The sequence below is a fragment of the Oncorhynchus mykiss genome, chromosome 18 (genome assembly GCF_013265735.2).
Source record: "Oncorhynchus mykiss isolate Arlee chromosome 18, USDA_OmykA_1.1, whole genome shotgun sequence".
In the NCBI taxonomy this organism is placed as follows: domain Eukaryota; kingdom Metazoa; phylum Chordata; class Actinopteri; order Salmoniformes; family Salmonidae; genus Oncorhynchus; species Oncorhynchus mykiss.
The window spans coordinates 11,452,666-11,468,739 of NC_048582.1; the positions used below are offsets into that span (position 1 = coordinate 11,452,666).

Sequence of the window (16,074 nt, forward strand, 5' to 3'; positions counted from 1 at the left end):
ACATAATTTTGCAACCCTATTCAGTACAAATAGTTATTTTTATGTTTTATACATTTAATGTAAGGAAGACAGTTGTAGTCAATATGTGTGCGTGCATATTGCATGTGTAGCCTAGCTAATTCCAATTTGCATTATGGTCCCTTAGGATGTGTATAGCCTACGCTTTACAAATCCACATAATTGGCATTTATTTCCTAGACCCAGACCGAAGACAGCCCTCACAGGTCTATGTGACGAATGACAGCTAGGCTAGCCCAACAGTTTAACAGCGACCAATGAAATGCGAGAGTGCGATGAGAGGGTGGTCCTTGCGAGTGGAAGAGCCGATCAAACAGAGGGAGCGTAATTTAAACTCCATGCTTAACATCTGGATGTTGTAGAACGGAGTAGCATCACTCTACTCTCTAGAGTGAGTTAGACAGACGTGCGGAAACCGAGTATCATCGAATATAAGATTGTTGTTGTCAAATGGTCAGAACGTCAGCTACAACTCGAGGATATTGATTGGCACTTGGAATGGGCTTTGGCTCCCGCTATCGGAGCGCAAGGTAAACCAAAAGGGGCCACATGAGTTCTGCTATATTCGGAAACCACCACGGCTCCAAATTGACTGCTAATTCTGTTGATCTGGACACATCTCCACTCTCCAGTATCGTGTGTCGACCATCTGCAATGTTGATGGAATGGTTTTATTTAATCGCGAGAAACGAACAAATAATCACGGGATTACCAAAACGTCGACATTTCTAAGGTCGGTTGTCTGTCGAATAACAACGTTGTGAAGTTGGTGACTTCCGAACCCAAGGAAGACTGCAGGTGTCATCGCTCCCTTCCATTTCTCCAGTAACATTTCCTTGATTGACATTCCTTCCATCAGATCATATGAGTGCAGCGTTCAGCCCTTCGTTTATGATGATGCAGCGCCCACTGGGAAGCACCACTGCCTTCAGTATCGACTCTCTGATCGGCGGTCCCCCTCAGCCCAGCCCGGGACACTTCGTCTACACCGGTTACCCCATGTTCATGCCGTACCGGTCAGTGGTGCTCCCACCGCACCCTCCGCCGCCCCCTGCCCTACCCCAGTCCGCCCTGCAGCAGGGGCTCTCGGCTACCCATCCGCACCACCAGATCCCCAGCCTCCAGAACTCTTTCTGCTCTAGCCTGGCTCAGGGCATGGCGCTCACCTCCACCCTGATGGCCAGCCTGCCTGGAGGGTTCTCGGCTTCACAGCAGCACCAGGAGGCGGCGAGGAAGTTCGGCTCGCAGTCTCTCCACGCCGCCTTCAATAAATCTCAGGACATTCGTTTGGATGGGGATGACGGAAAGACATTTCTAGGAAAGGAGTCCGCAACGCTCCCCTCCTACCACGACTCAGAGCCATTGCAGTCATCCACAGGTACAGTAAACTCTGTTTTGTCTGGACTCTGCTGGACAGGGTTGTTTACTTGACGTAAGGTTCTATTGAGGAAACGTTAGTCTGTGTTTGGGATGTGTGGCTGTCTTGTGCTTGGATGCACTAACTGTAAGTCACTCTGAACAAGAGCGTCTGCTAAATGACTAAAATGTAACCTAATGTTCTTGGATAAATGAGATATTATTTGTAAGTTGTAAAAGAGAAGTTCAAAGCGAATACTCGTATTTATTAGGCCTATTGTAAAAATAAATAAATAATAGTGCACATTTGCGAGGTTCCTTATAAGAAGTAATTCGATCTCTAAACTTTATCTCATTAATTATGCTATTAGGCCTATTAGCTAACGGACCAATATTATCAATAGACCTACGTCATCAATGTACAAAAAAAGGACCCAAGTACCATTTGAGGATAACTTAAAAGTTCTACTCCCTCAGTGTTGGCGTAGGCTATATCCTGTGCATTTCACATCAAATGACAACGATTAAAGTATAGTGAGAGAAAGTGGCAGTTGCCCCTGAGTGAAAAATGTCTTCTTTTTTTTTTTAAACAAATTCTTTACATGGACGCTTACATATTTTGTCGTGAGAAGCTTGACATGATATCCGCATATCAAATACGTTTATTTCAGGCTTTTCAATGAATAGTGCCTGGGGGCAAACTAAATGACTAAATTAGCCTATTTTAATTGAAGGATGGGAAAGCGCCTGCAGTATTTGAATGTCTATAAAACTGCGATCAGAATTCAAAGCCGACGGAGTCATTTAAATGAGGGTCTGTATGTATTATGATATACATGTAAGAAACACTTTGTGATCGGAATTCAACGTCGACCGAGTCATTTATATGAGGGTCTGTATGTATTATGAAATACATGTAAGAAACGCTTTAACTCCGGAAGTGCGTTTAAGATATTGTATAATATAAATCAATTGATTTTGTCTCTAAAATGAATGGAATTATAGTAAGCGCGAGGCCTATTTCATACATGATATGTGTCATGATACAGCCGATGGGCCTAATTCGATAAATATTTACTTAAATATATGTTTACTAAAATAACTTTCACTTCACTTAAATACGCCCAGAGACATAATATAATTTGTTCCTAATTTGCTCCATAATATAATAGGCTATTGTTTTCCTGTAACACAATATGTAAAGTCTACTCGTGGGTTTTTACTCATGAAACGAAATGTTGATACAATACACACAACGTTAGTGATGAATCAAATGTAGAAGAAAAGTTGCTTGTTTTTTTAAAGCAAAATATTTTTTTTAAAGTATAATTGCGGTTATCCATTATATAAACTCATAAACTGTTGCATATCAGTCCATTATAGGTTACACATTGTCATTTACTTTTCTATTTTGAGGTCAATATAACCTAAACTAACCTGTTCTATTTCCTTACCCACACAGCCAGAACCCACGGCAAAGAAGACCCGAAAGAGGACGAATGCAATAGAAGAGATGAGAGCTTCTCAATGGACAGCGATTTAGACTACAGCTCCGACGACAACATGACGGGTAACTCGATGTGTCAGAAAGATGATGGGGAGGGTAACGTGGATGAGGGCGTCCACGGGTCCAACGGCACTGGCAGCACCACGTCTACCGGTAAGAACCGGCGGCGGAGAACGGCGTTCACGAGCGAGCAGCTCTTGGAACTGGAGAAGGAGTTCCATTGTAAGAAATACCTGTCTTTAACGGAACGCTCTCAGATTGCGCATGCCTTGAAACTCAGCGAAGTTCAAGTCAAGATCTGGTTCCAGAACCGGAGGGCCAAGTGGAAGCGCGTAAAGGCTGGTAACGTCAATTCCAAAACCGGCGAGCCCTCTAGGAACCCTAAAATCGTGGTGCCTATCCCCGTGCACGTCAGCCGGTTTGCAATAAGGAGTCAGCACCAACAGTTAGAGCAAGCCAGACCATAACATTTCTTTATGTTAAACCGATGGACGAAATACAGATTAAGTTAATAACACTGTTTAAAAACAGAAAAACAGCACACACGTTATTTTGGAATTGGACTATTGATAATCACAAACCAAGTTTATCCTTTGGTGAGTCTTTGTAAATCTTTGTAAGACAGAGGAGAGCAAATGAATTGATGGTACATTGCTTTTCCTCTGCATTACTGCTGAATCGATCCACTGATGGTAAACTGATTAAATACCAAGACAAAAAAACTCGAAATGGTGACATGTATCACCTTGGTTACTAGTGTAAATACCGAGATGGGCCATAACTATAACCGCCATGGGACCAAATTGAGGACATTACAACAAGACAACAATACATCCAATTGTACATTTCCGAGATGTTGATTAAAAAGATAACCTACTTTTACGTCTGTTAGATTTTCTTTGAGGTTTGTGCTGCCGATTCTGAAGGACCTTGCTTGTATTATTGTTGTTTTTGCAGCAGGCGCAAATCAGATCAGAATGAACAGCTTTGTCCCAAAAGGAGCACTTTTATCATTTCTAATTTTATCCCCCCAAACCAGTACACATATTGTACACATAGCCTACAAATATGCTCAGACATCTCAACCATCAATCATCTCCTCCAAAAAGCAAAGAGTGGCCCTGTAAAACCATCCTACTTCTGTTCTCAGTTTGAGTTTGTTTCCATTGTTTCATTCCATGGTTGCTTGAATGATTTTTCTTCATTGTGACTTTTTCAACAGTCAAGGAGCACGCTGCTAATTTATTTAATATTGTGCAAAAAGTAACTAACATTACATTACTTATTGAGTAAATAATAAAGTGTGCATTAAAGATGAACCATTAGCAATTGTCAACAATTTGTCAGTTTGTTTATTGTCATTCCATTTTTGTGCAATTCTATTTGAATTTGAAATCTTTAGCGAAATTACGCATGCGCGGGTTTACAGGCGCTTTCTTGAGTGCTGGGCTTCGAGTTGATCATGATATTTGAATTCCTTGGTTGATTATTATTTTCACCAATATATCAAATGTTCATTTGGGATTATTCAATTTGTTGTCTGCAAGTGACAAATATTATTTTCACAATCCACTAAGGAAGATAATTGGAAGATAAATGCGTTTGTATTTTATCTTTGAATTAAGGGTGATTAACGACACGATTTCGTTTAGATTTCATTTACAACACAATTTATACTATTATTATTAAGACTATTACTTGCAATAACCATGTCATTATACTATTATAATTAATGACTTTCAGAATTATATAATTTTTCCTGCACCAACTGTGAGTTGTGCAGATATTCCTGAGGCAGGAGCAACTGTGAGGTTTACAGGTAATGCAGAGGCAGGAGCAACTGTGAGGTTTACAGGTAATGCAGAGGCAGGAGCAACTGTGAGGTTTACAGGTAATGCAGAGGCAGGAGCAACTGTGAGGTTCACAGGTAATGCAGAGGCAGGACCAACTGTTTATCTCTCCGACAGTAGAGCCATGCAGTCAGCCAGGGAGGTGACAGTTTTACAGCTCTGCCCCTCTGCTCCAGCCACCCTCTGGAATTAAGGCCAACCTCGTCGCGTATGTTGGAGTAAATCAACCTGATGCATGCCAACAATAAATATGTAAGAAGATCTCGCTCGGCGACGCAATCTCGTGTTATGACAGGGGGTGGGTCCCATCAGCCAGGGTGAATGAAACTCCAAGGTTCCTCCAAGGCTGTGAGGAACACCAATTCCCATCCGAGTGAAACGTCACGAGCACGGCTGTTTAAGAAGGTCGCGGCCTGGTGTCAGCCTTGATTTTCGGCCTCACCTTGCCCCGGGCCCAGAGCGCCTCATTTACCGGGACAAAGAGGTGACTTGTAAGCCTCCCAGCGCGCCAATTGCTTTGCCATTTAATATTTACATCTATTGAAGTGGACAATTTCATAAATGTATTTTGATAAGATTGGCGACTAAAATACAACGCAGGCCTACTTGCAGGACTTTCCCCTTGTGATCTCTAAGGACATCTTGTTGGTCTCTGTCATGTTCCGCACATGAATAGCCTGCGTTAAGCTCCATCTGTCAGCGCTACCACAGTAGGTCTATAGCCTACCCTAAACATATTAAACCGTTTCAAACGTCACTAGGCTAAATTATAAAATAATCCATTCTGATAATGTATTTATCGGTGTTATATAAACGAATTTAAAACAATATTGGTTATTATAATTCGCCTTTCTTGAAATAGGTTGGATATTAAATAGGCTAGGCTACACATTTTAGGACAAATATATTATTTAAATAAATAACTTTTTTTTTTACAATGTTCTAAAAAGCAATTTGTAAAAAAAAAAAACCGTTTTTAACAAACACATTTGGAGTTAAATAATATTGTCTACTAGACCTACTGTATATAAATGACACAAGTAAAACCCTCTATTCCAATGAGTATTGATTAAGCCCACAAGTGTCCTCAAATAAGACAACCATCATTCTTTCACAGCTAAAGCATCCTCCAAGATGTTGTTGCAGTAGTTTAACGATCGTTCTGTCGTGTAGCCCCTCTCCGTCTCTCTGGCAGCATTTAGACAGCGCGCTATTCCCCCCCGGCAACAACAACGCTATTATCGTCACGCGCATCATTTAACCCAGACGTGCGGCGCGCACGTCACGCACCTGAACAATATTTTGATGTCAGTCATCGTTTGTAATTCGCACGCCATGATAACGCACAAATAACGCTGTTATATCTTCAAAATAAACTAGAGGAAATCGGCTATGGATCCTGACATAAAAACAGGCAATTTATGGAATTGATCTTGTATTATGAGGCCTACCGCCTATCCAAATCTTAACGTTTACACTCGCCTCTATTCAACCCACGTAAAATGTATTTTCCCTACTGATTCATCGTTGTAAATTCCCCAAGCACATTTTTTGAATATTAAACTGAAATCCCAACTCGTCATAGTAGCAGAAAGAGTGAATTACTGTGAAACTCAGATTTATTGCGGCAGCTCGCGCTCTGGCTGAGCATCACTGACAGGCCTGGCTACAAGATGAGCTCTCATGACCCGCTCTAGAGGAGTGTGTGTGTGTCTGTATGTTGTCTTCTATTCCACACAAACTCGTGCACACCCCGACAGAGATCCACTCAGGCATTTGATTACTGGATACTTACAACAAAATATGTCCATTACACAATTACTCAAATACAGATTTGCTAGATTAGATTGTATTGAAAGAACACACACAGCAATTTGTGTAGCCTACTTGAGGAGGATGTTTGACAGAGAAAGCGATATGAGTATCGAGGTGAGAGGGAGAGATCTGACAATTGCCCCGCTAACTCTAATGAATTTTTTTGCAAATTGTAATCAAGCCGGGCCGTCGCGGTTGGCTGATAAATGAGGCCCAGGGGGATTGGTTGGGACCTCCGCTTTTCACTCTAGCATGTCCCCCCTGCACTAAATTAACAGCAACTTGTCGAAGCTTCAAATGAACCCCCAATGATTAATTCTGATGGAAAGCGAGCCATGAGACTCTCGTGACCTAATAGGCTCTGGCTTGAGAATGCTGTTACTGGAAATGAATACTCTATAAACCCCACATACACCAAGCTACACACACATCTCTCTCTCTCTCTCCCCCAATTCAATTTAAGGGCTTTATTGGTATGGGAAAGTTAGGTTTACATTGCCAAAGCAAGTGAAATAGATAATAAACAAAAGTGAAATAAACAATAAAAAATGTACAGTAAACATTACACTCTCTCCCTCCTTCTGTCACGTTCTGACCTTTATTTCCTTTGTTTTGTCTTTATTTAGTATGGTCAGGGCGTGAGTTGGGGTGGGCAGTCTGTTTGTTTTTCTATCTTGGTTCTTGTGTTCAGCCTAGTATGGTTCTCAATCAGAGGCAGGTGTCATTATTTGTCTCTGATTGAGAATCATACTTAGGTAGCCTGTGTTTCACTGTTGGTTTGTGGGTGTTTGTTTCCGTGTGAGTGTTTGTCGCCACATGGTACTGTTTCGGTTTTCGGTTTTCATCACATCGTTTATTGTTTTGTATTTCAGTGTTCAGTTCGTTTTTAATAAATCGTCAGGAACACTTACCACGCTGCATCTTGGTCCGATCCTTACTCCTCTTCAGACGAAGAGGACATCTGCCGTTACACCTTCAGTATCTCTTTCATACTGTAGGTGCAGGCCAACATATAGCAAATACACTACTAATATCAACAGAAAGATACAGGAACTAATACACTACTAATATCAACAGAAAGATACAGGTCATCTCATGATTTAATTATACAATGATTACCAGTAATTGTTGCAACAATATTTAATGTACCTCAATGCAAATAGTCTCACTGAAGAGGTTTGACTTTGCTAAGGACAAATACATTTTCTTTTATAAATTGTTACCATCTCAATCAAATCCATTATATAGTAAATGTTCAGAATAACTTAAATTCTTCATTTGCAAGAGTCAGAAAACACATCATTCACATCCACATTTATGAACGTGTTCCTACATCTTTTTTATGCAACTTTAACATTCCACAGGAATCTTTAGAGTGATCATCTAATTTGTATCTAAATTAAAAACATGTTTTTTTACTGCATAATAGTTTATTATTATTATTGAGAAATAATCAACTATTTGCTTGGAGAACGTGTTCTTTCAGAAGAGGGACTTCATTAAAACACTAAAACTACGTTTTGCGGGAAGATTTAATCCACACTGAAGTCATTTCAAATGCAAATGAAAATAGCTTTGTAGATTCAGCATTTTACATTAAGTTGGTTATTTCAGGTTCAGGCATGAAATATAATTATTATATTGTCCTAATTTGTCCACCACTTTTAGCAAAAAATACCATGAAAATAACTATTGGGAAAATAATATTCGATCATTTCCATTTCACCGAGAAAAAGACGTGTGTATAGGCTACGTCGTTTTCAAGTAATTATTTTAATTGATTTATTTCTTAATTATTTTCAGAGTTAGATATCTATGGAAATTGTGTGTTGAGGATGAAAATATATTTATTGAACATCATTTCAGATTGAATTGGGGTTGAGACAATTCCAAAACAAATTCAGTCTATCCAGCAGATTAATTGCAATTCCACACAATAATTGAAAACATTTTTTTATTTTTATTCATTGCGCATTTCCTGAATTATATTTAAATTGAATTCATGAATTGATAAGTTTATTGAAGAAACTGACAACCTTAACCCAGAGTAAAGCATTAGTCATTTATACGGTCTCTATATCCATAGTATGCCCTGTCGGTATGGTTCACCATGGAGACAAATGTCATAACCAAACAGGGACACAGTCAGATACCTAGCTACTGTTCAGTCTGCTGGAAGGTTTCCTTGGCCAGGTCCCCTGTAGCTATCTGTCCTCTGGATCGCGCTGCATCAGGCTCACACCATCACGGCACCTAGCTACTGTTCACGCCTCATTCGGCCACTCCCCTTGCATTCCTAATAGTTGTGTCTCTCGGAGCAGAGCGGTCTGTGCTACCCAGTCCTCTGCTCTACGACACCGTCCGACTCATCTGGTGCACCGTGTGTGTGTCTATCCTCTCGTTGAGGCCATAACAATAAACACTGAGTTCATACTGATTCCCAACAACACAATGCCTGGATTGGGACCGAATGCAGCGCTTTACATTGACTTGCCCTTTGAAATGTACTTCCGGAGCCGTTACTTAGTAAACTGCTAAATGGGCATTTGAAAGTATTTAAATATGAGGAAACTGATATCCAATAGAACCCCAGTCATCTGGAGAGCCCCCCCATCTCTCCCCCACAGCATTACCTTTTACTGAGAAACCACTCTACCCCCCATCTCTTTCCTCCCTCAATTCAATGCAAGTGCTTTAAAGGTATGGGAAACATGTGTTAACATTGCCAAAGCAAGTGGAGTAGATAAACAAAAGTGAAATAAACAATAAAAGTTCAGTAAACATTAGTTCAGTAAACAAGTTCCAAAAGAATAAAGACATTACAAATGTAATTATGTATATGCACACATTATCTGTCCCACACAAGATTACTGTTTACAGAGTAACCACTCTGTCCCCCACAACATTACTGTTTACAGAGTAACCACTCTGCCCCCCCCACAACATTACTGTTTACAGAGTAACCACTCTGTCCCCCACAACATTACTGTTTACAGAGTAACCACTCTGCCCCCCCCACAACATTACTGTTTACAGAGTAACCACTCTGTCCCCCACAACATTACTGTTTACAGAGTAACCACTCTGCCCCCCCCACAACATTACTGTTTACAGAGTAACCACTCTGCCCCCCCACAACATTACTGTTTACAGAGTAACCACTCTGCCCTCCCACCCTCCCCTTCCTCTCTGCCCCCCACAACATTACTGTTTACAGAGTAACCACTCTGCCCTCCCACCCTCCCCTTCCTCTCTGCCCCCCACAACATTACTGTTTACAGAGTAACCACTCTGCCCCCCCACACCATTACTGTTTACAGAGTAACCACTCTGCCCCCCCTCCCTCCCCTTCCTCTCTGTTCCCCACAACATTACTGTTTACAGAGTAACCACTCTGCCCCCCCCTCCCTCCCCTTCCTCTCTGTTCCCCACAGCATTACTGTTTACAGAGTAACCACTCTGCCCCCCCTCCCTCCCCTCCCTACCCTTCCTCTCTGCCCCCCCCCCCCCCCTCCCTCCCCTGGCTGCTCTTTTTCTCACTTCCCCGTCTAATCTCTTTAATTACATCTGTCGTGGCCTGCCACGGTCCCATTGTCCTCCCCTGTGCCTGGTGCTTTGTGAGGGCAGACCCCTGTCCGTCTCCGCCCACCTCCCCTGTGCCTGGTGCTTTGTGAGGGCAGACCCCTGTCCGTCTCCCCCTTCTTGGCTGCTTTGTGCTCCCCTTGGTCCTCTTCCTGAATCCCAGAGGGCTGGAGAGGATTAAAGGGGTATTATCCCATTACAGACAGGACATATAGGACCTTGGTCTAACGCCTTCATCTGCACCACACACACTAGTGCACGCATAGACACATACACACTAGTGCACGCATAGACACACACACACACACACACACACACTAGTGCACGCATAGACACACACACACACACTAGTGCACGCATAGACACACACACACACACTAGTGCACGCATAGACACACACTAGTGCACGCATAGACACACACACACTAGTGCACGCATAGACACACACACACACAGTAGTGCACGCATAGACACACACACACTAGTGCACGCATAGACACATACACACCTAAGCATATTGGAACATGCAGACAGCCCAGAAGTACACTAGCACCCACGCAGACACACACACACAAGCATGCACACACACAGCTTAATTCCAGGCCCAGCCTAACATATCCATCTTCCCAGTTCCCACCCGTTATCCATGTTCTGATTTAACAGACATTAACAGTTATATTAAGAAGCATATTTTGTCTTTATTGAAAAGAGACACATTACAGTAGAAGACTGTATTAGGTATCAACACAGTACTGTACAGATGACACAAACTCAATAGAACAATAATAATAACAATAATAATTAGAAGATCAATGACAATTGGAATAATAACGCTGCTTGATGCTGATAGGTCACAATAGAGGTGGATGGACTAGACTGATAACTGAACCCAAGCAGTTAGGAGGAGAGGGGTCTTCTTCCATATCTAGATCGCATTAGAACCCTATTAAATAATTTGACTGGCAGTCGTCTCGGGTTGGGTTGTGTAGCTACATACAGGATGAATGAGCAACGACAAAGAGGTCACCAAATACACACGGGAACCAAATAAACAAAAACAAATGACCATAGTTTGTTTATTACGGTTTGTTGATTACATCTATGTACATGTGGTGAACGCTGTGCTGATGTGTCGACTGGCATGTATAGAAGGGAGAGCTGTGGCTGGTTTAATGGTACGTAAGTAACACCAGACTGATTGACATGGTGAGTGTGTCCCCCATAGTGCTCTTCTCCCTGGCAGGGACACTGATACATGTCTCAACGTCTCACGTCTAAAGAGGAGATTCTAGACAGCCTGGAAACCAAACTGATATGCTCCGTTTCACCATTGAAACCAATCTTCTGGATTCCAGGCTAGCTTTTTGATGCTTCCTGAACCCAACTATAAGGGAGGACAGCTCACACTATTGGCTAATAATGACTTCCACTGGCTACTTCAGAGGGGGAAGGGAGAGCAGCTTGACCACCAATGAGGATTGTGTCCAATACGATGTCTAACCTCTTCATATCTCCCACTAGTGTGAGAGCCAGTGGCTGAGATAGGAACAGTTTCAGGCCAGCAGACAATATGAGGGAAGAGACCAGGGATCTACACAAACATCCATCCATGCAAAAGTGTTCTACAGGAAAGACTTTGAGAGGAGAGGGCTGACGAGAGCATCAAACTGGATACGTAGTGCATCGTTTTGTCAGAAATAACACGACTTGGTCTCCTCCTCAGTCAAAACCTCACAAGTGTTATTAAGTTGGAGAAATCCCTCTAGTGACGATGGAGCTATTTCTGCTACTGCAACAATAAGGTTCAATAAGGTTCAATAATGTTCAATAAAGGTTTGGTCAGGTGTACTTTAGTGTTCGTGGCTGCCTGTGGACAAAGCCTGATGCCTCAGCACTTCTCATGTTAATCACACTCAACATGTTTAGCTCTTTTCACATTTCTATCGGACGCAGAGAAGCGTGTGTGTGATGTATGGGCTTGTCTACAGCATACGCAGGTATTGCAAGGTGTGTGTTAAACAGAAACACCTAACACACGTTAGCATGGACATCTATACCTGTCCTCCATATTGCTTTAATACCTGTACAGGTGAGGCAGGAGTCACTACTTATATTAGGCGTTTATATATATATACACACACACACACACACACAAGGTAACATCAAGGGCAAAAGCAATCATAAATACGGGAGCATTTGACGCTTAGGAATGGTTTGTGGGGAGAAAGACTCATATCACACACGAGGACACACACACAGTAAGGTTTAAGAACAGGCAAAGGGACGTGTGCAGAGCAGAGACGTTGGCAACACGAAGAGGGACAGGAGGAAAGGAAAGCCCCTGATGTTAAACATTCCAGCAACGTTCAGTCAACCCATCACTGGCTTATTTCTCCCAATAAAAACACCACATGGGCATCGGCAAACCTCCACTCAAACCGCAGAGAGAACACGACGCTCTCAGAGTAAAGAACTTCCTACTTCCTTCAGATACATCATGACATCACCACCAAAAGAGCTTTTCAAAAAGAGAGAAAGAAAAGCGATAGAGGAAGAGAGAGAAGTAAAATATTATTTACACACAGTAGGATTCCAGACGCAGAGAAGCCCTTCCTATCGAGTCACTGAGCAGAAAGGATGCATCCCAAATAGCTGCCTATTCCCTACATAGTGAACTTCTTTTAACCAGAATCCTATGGGCACGGGTCAAAAGTAGTGCACTGTTCAAGGGAATAGGGTGCCATTCAGGACGCAGACGAAGAGATTCTAGAGGCAGAGACTGTATGATTGGTTGGGGAGCAACAGACATGGGTATCCAATGACAGAGAGAGGAGGGAGGAAACGCATGCCAAGTACCTCAGAAGACCTGATGGGAGGCGGCCCAGAGTCTATCCTGACCTATGACGTCATATATGATGTCAGTCAACTTGACAAGGGGAAAACTCAGAGGGGGCACAAATTAGGAACTCTTCTCCGAATCAGAACAGTCTAATTCTATGAAGAAACAGTATCCATCAGATCGTAGATATTCTACAAAAGCTGACAGCCCATCATGGATCGAACTGTCAGACAAACGTCTTCTTAGATTAAATGAAATAGATTGAACACTGATGAGCCCATCTAGTATAAATAGTGCTACATTTACACCGTGGATGCTGTTCCTGGATCAGTTGTAGATCAGTGTTAGTGAACGGGAGTATGGACCTGACAACTGATACCTGCACCACACCTAAGTAATCAACAGGAACATGACAGAGTCCTGCCTATCCATTTCCTCCCATCCTCTGCCGATCCCTATGCAACAAGACATTATCACGATGCGTTTCCTCCCATCCTCTGCCGATCCCTATGCAACAAGACATTATCACGATGCGTTTCCTCCCATCCTCTGCCGGTCCCTATGCAACAAGACATTATCACGATGCGTTTCCTCCCATCCTCTGCCGGTCCCTATGCAACAAGACATTATCACGATGCGTTTCCTCCCATCCTCTGCCGGTCCCTATGCAACAAGACATTATCACGATGCGTTTCCTCCCATCCTCTGCCGGTCCCTATGCAACAAGACATTTTCACGATGCGTTTCCTCCCATCCTCTGCCGGTCCCTATGCAACAAGACATTATCACGATGCGTTTCCTCCCATCCTCTGCCGGTCCCTATGCAACAAGACATTATCACGATGCGTTTCCTCCCATCCTCTGCCGGTCCCTATGCAACAAGACATTATCACGATCCGTTTCCTCCCATCCTCTGCCGGTCCCTATGCAACAAGACATTATCACGATGCGTTTCCAGCTGAAACAGCAGATACAGTGTATATGAGGACCTGATAAAGTAAAGAAAAGGCAGAATAATATGCAGAAGGATAAAACACTAAACAGAAAACACTTTCCCCTGGTCTCTGTGTGGTGGACCAACCGTACGATGATCCTGAAGAAGGCTGATGGTCTGATGCTGAGCATCACGATGCTTCCTGTACATTCTGGAGGTGGACTGTTCCTCTGAACGGATGAAATGTAAATCTAAGACTGTTGTTGAGGCGAGTGGAATTGTGGGGGTTTCAAGATCACATAGAATTGACCGTCTCTGGTCCCTGAGCCTGGAAATACATACACGCTTTTTACACCTAGCAAGTGGCTTCTAATAGAAATGACAAACTCACTTCTCTGTAGAACTGATTCATTGGTCCAGTAATTCACAACGAGATAAACACAATGTGGACGGGATGAACAACCTTTTTTTTAATTGAAAAGAGAAAGTGTCTGTCATGCTATCACACTTTCTGTTTTACTTCCAAGGAATATCCGATATTTAGGATTTTCTTCTCTCACTTTCTTAAACTGTTTATACAAGAAGATATTTTTGTTCCACATTAAAAAATAAAAAATAAACATCCACAGGAGAAAGAGATCACATAATTTACTGAAGAGAAGAGAGGGGAAACACTGATTATGTGGAGAACTAAAGAAGAACCAGAGTAGAAGAGGAGTTCTGTTCAGTTGATCAGTGTTCTTTGTAGTTCTTTGTAGTTCTCATGTTACAAGGTAGAGCTCCCATAACTTAAGTGAAAAGCAACCCCCCCTTCCACAACATGCTACAGAGGCCTTCTTCAAACATCCAACGTCTTTCCAAACCCGCAGGCCTCTGTTTCTGTACAGCTGAGAAAGCAGTGACATAGTAGTGATATAGTGTGTGTGTGGCCTGGGTTGAAGCTGGGAGCAGATGCAGATCGGAGTCAATAGAGGGTATATGAGAAGGGGGAGTCAATAGAGGGTATATGAGAAGGGGGAGTCGCTGCTTTTCACGTGATTTTGGCCACCTCCTCCCCATGTCCCATCATGCTTAGGGCCACATGCAGCCAGGTAGATAGCAGTGGGGGAAGCCGGTGACCTGACTCCACCCGGAAGTAATGCCAAGCCACCTCCTGTCCCCATGCTTTTACAGGGGAGGGCCTTGTGAGGAAATTGATAATTGGACCGAAGCACGCGGGGGAGGGGGTCATCATGATGTGGGGCAGAGAGCCAAAAGGACAGAGGGCTTCATCAACGGCAACAGGAGTGCTAGTGTCTTCTGTGTGAGATTAGTGTCAGAGTGGAGAGGGTAAGAGGTCAATGAGTGCACTAAGACAAGGAGTGCAGAAGTAGTGGTTCCCAAAAGAGTTCAGTCATTTTCTCCCAATTCAGACTCTCTCCAAGCCCCTCACTTCCAAAAATGTCACAGTTTTTTTTCAGTCAGGATTTTGAGTGTGTAATATGCATATAATGTCACAATGTGTGTTTAGCCTGTTAATATCCTGCGAGCCGCAGTACCCAGAGGCCTCCTGAAGGGGGCAGTAGTGTTTATATGAGTGCGGTGCTGCCCGTGCTGCTGCAGCTGTTGTTGCGGTTGGTGTTGCGTCGGGACAGGTTGGGCGTGGCCATAAGTGGGTAGCGTTCATCGGGACAGCCGTACTGCAGCAGCGTGTCAACACACTCCTGGCTGCTGGCCTGCCGTGCATAAGCCAGCGCGCTGTTACCGTGGGCGTCCCTCGCCATCAGATCCACCCCGTACTGGAGGAGAGAGGGATGGCGAGAGAGCAGAGAGGAGTGAGGGGGATGAGGGAGAGAGGAGAGAGGGATGGCGAGAGAGCAGAGAGGAGTGAGGGGGATGAGGGAGAGAGGGATGGGGGAGAGGAGAGAGAGGGATGGGGGAGAGGAGAGAGAGGGATGGGGGAGAGGAGAGAGAGGGATGGGGGAGAGGAGAGAGAGGGATGGGGAGAGGAGAGAGAGGGATGGGGGAGAGGAGAGAGAGAGGGATGGGGGAGAGGAGAGAGAGGGATGGGGGAGAGGAGAGGGATGGGGAGAGGGGGATGGGGGAGAAGAGAGAGAGGGATGGGGGAGAGAGGAGAGAGGGATGGGGGAGAGAGGAGAGGAGAGAGAGGGATGGGGGAGAGAGGGGGATGGGG

At 43.5% G+C, this 16,074-nt stretch overlaps 2 protein-coding genes across 9 annotated transcripts in view; one reads left to right on the plus strand and one right to left on the minus strand.

Moving 5' to 3' along the window:
• Positions 1 to 348: 348 nt before the first annotated feature.
• LOC110528750 (homeobox protein GBX-2-like) lies at positions 349 to 4,214 on the plus strand. The gene is made up of 2 exons (XM_036951829.1): positions 349 to 1,396; positions 2,837 to 4,214. Exons 1-2 carry the CDS (start codon positions 883 to 885, stop codon positions 3,346 to 3,348), a joined length of 1,026 nt encoding a protein of 341 aa, XP_036807724.1. The 5' UTR covers positions 349 to 882; the 3' UTR covers positions 3,349 to 4,214.
• A 6,592-nt stretch (positions 4,215 to 10,806) lies between these two features.
• LOC110528752 (arf-GAP with GTPase, ANK repeat and PH domain-containing protein 1) overlaps positions 10,807 to 16,074 on the minus strand; it is a 282,636-nt gene continuing 277,368 nt past the window's right edge. For 7 of the 8 annotated variants that reach the window (XM_036951836.1, XM_036951835.1, XM_036951834.1 and 4 more), the window contains one exon: positions 10,807 to 15,679. In XM_036951836.1, coding sequence (XP_036807731.1) covers positions 15,470 to 15,679 — 210 coding nt within the window. In that variant the 3' untranslated portion in view covers positions 10,807 to 15,469. The remainder of the gene's footprint in view (positions 15,680 to 16,074) is intronic. The other variant, XR_005037373.1, reaches the window with a different exon arrangement.

Excerpts from the sequence above, each read along its gene's own strand:
- LOC110528750 (XM_036951829.1), top strand. The coding sequence starts at position 883 with ATGAGTGCAGCGTTCAGCCCTTCGTTTATGATGATGCAGCGCCCACTG. Across the intron at positions 1,397-2,836 it reads GCCATTGCAGTCATCCACAG|CCAGAACCCACGGCAAAGAA; the intron begins GTACAGTAAACT and ends TTACCCACACAG.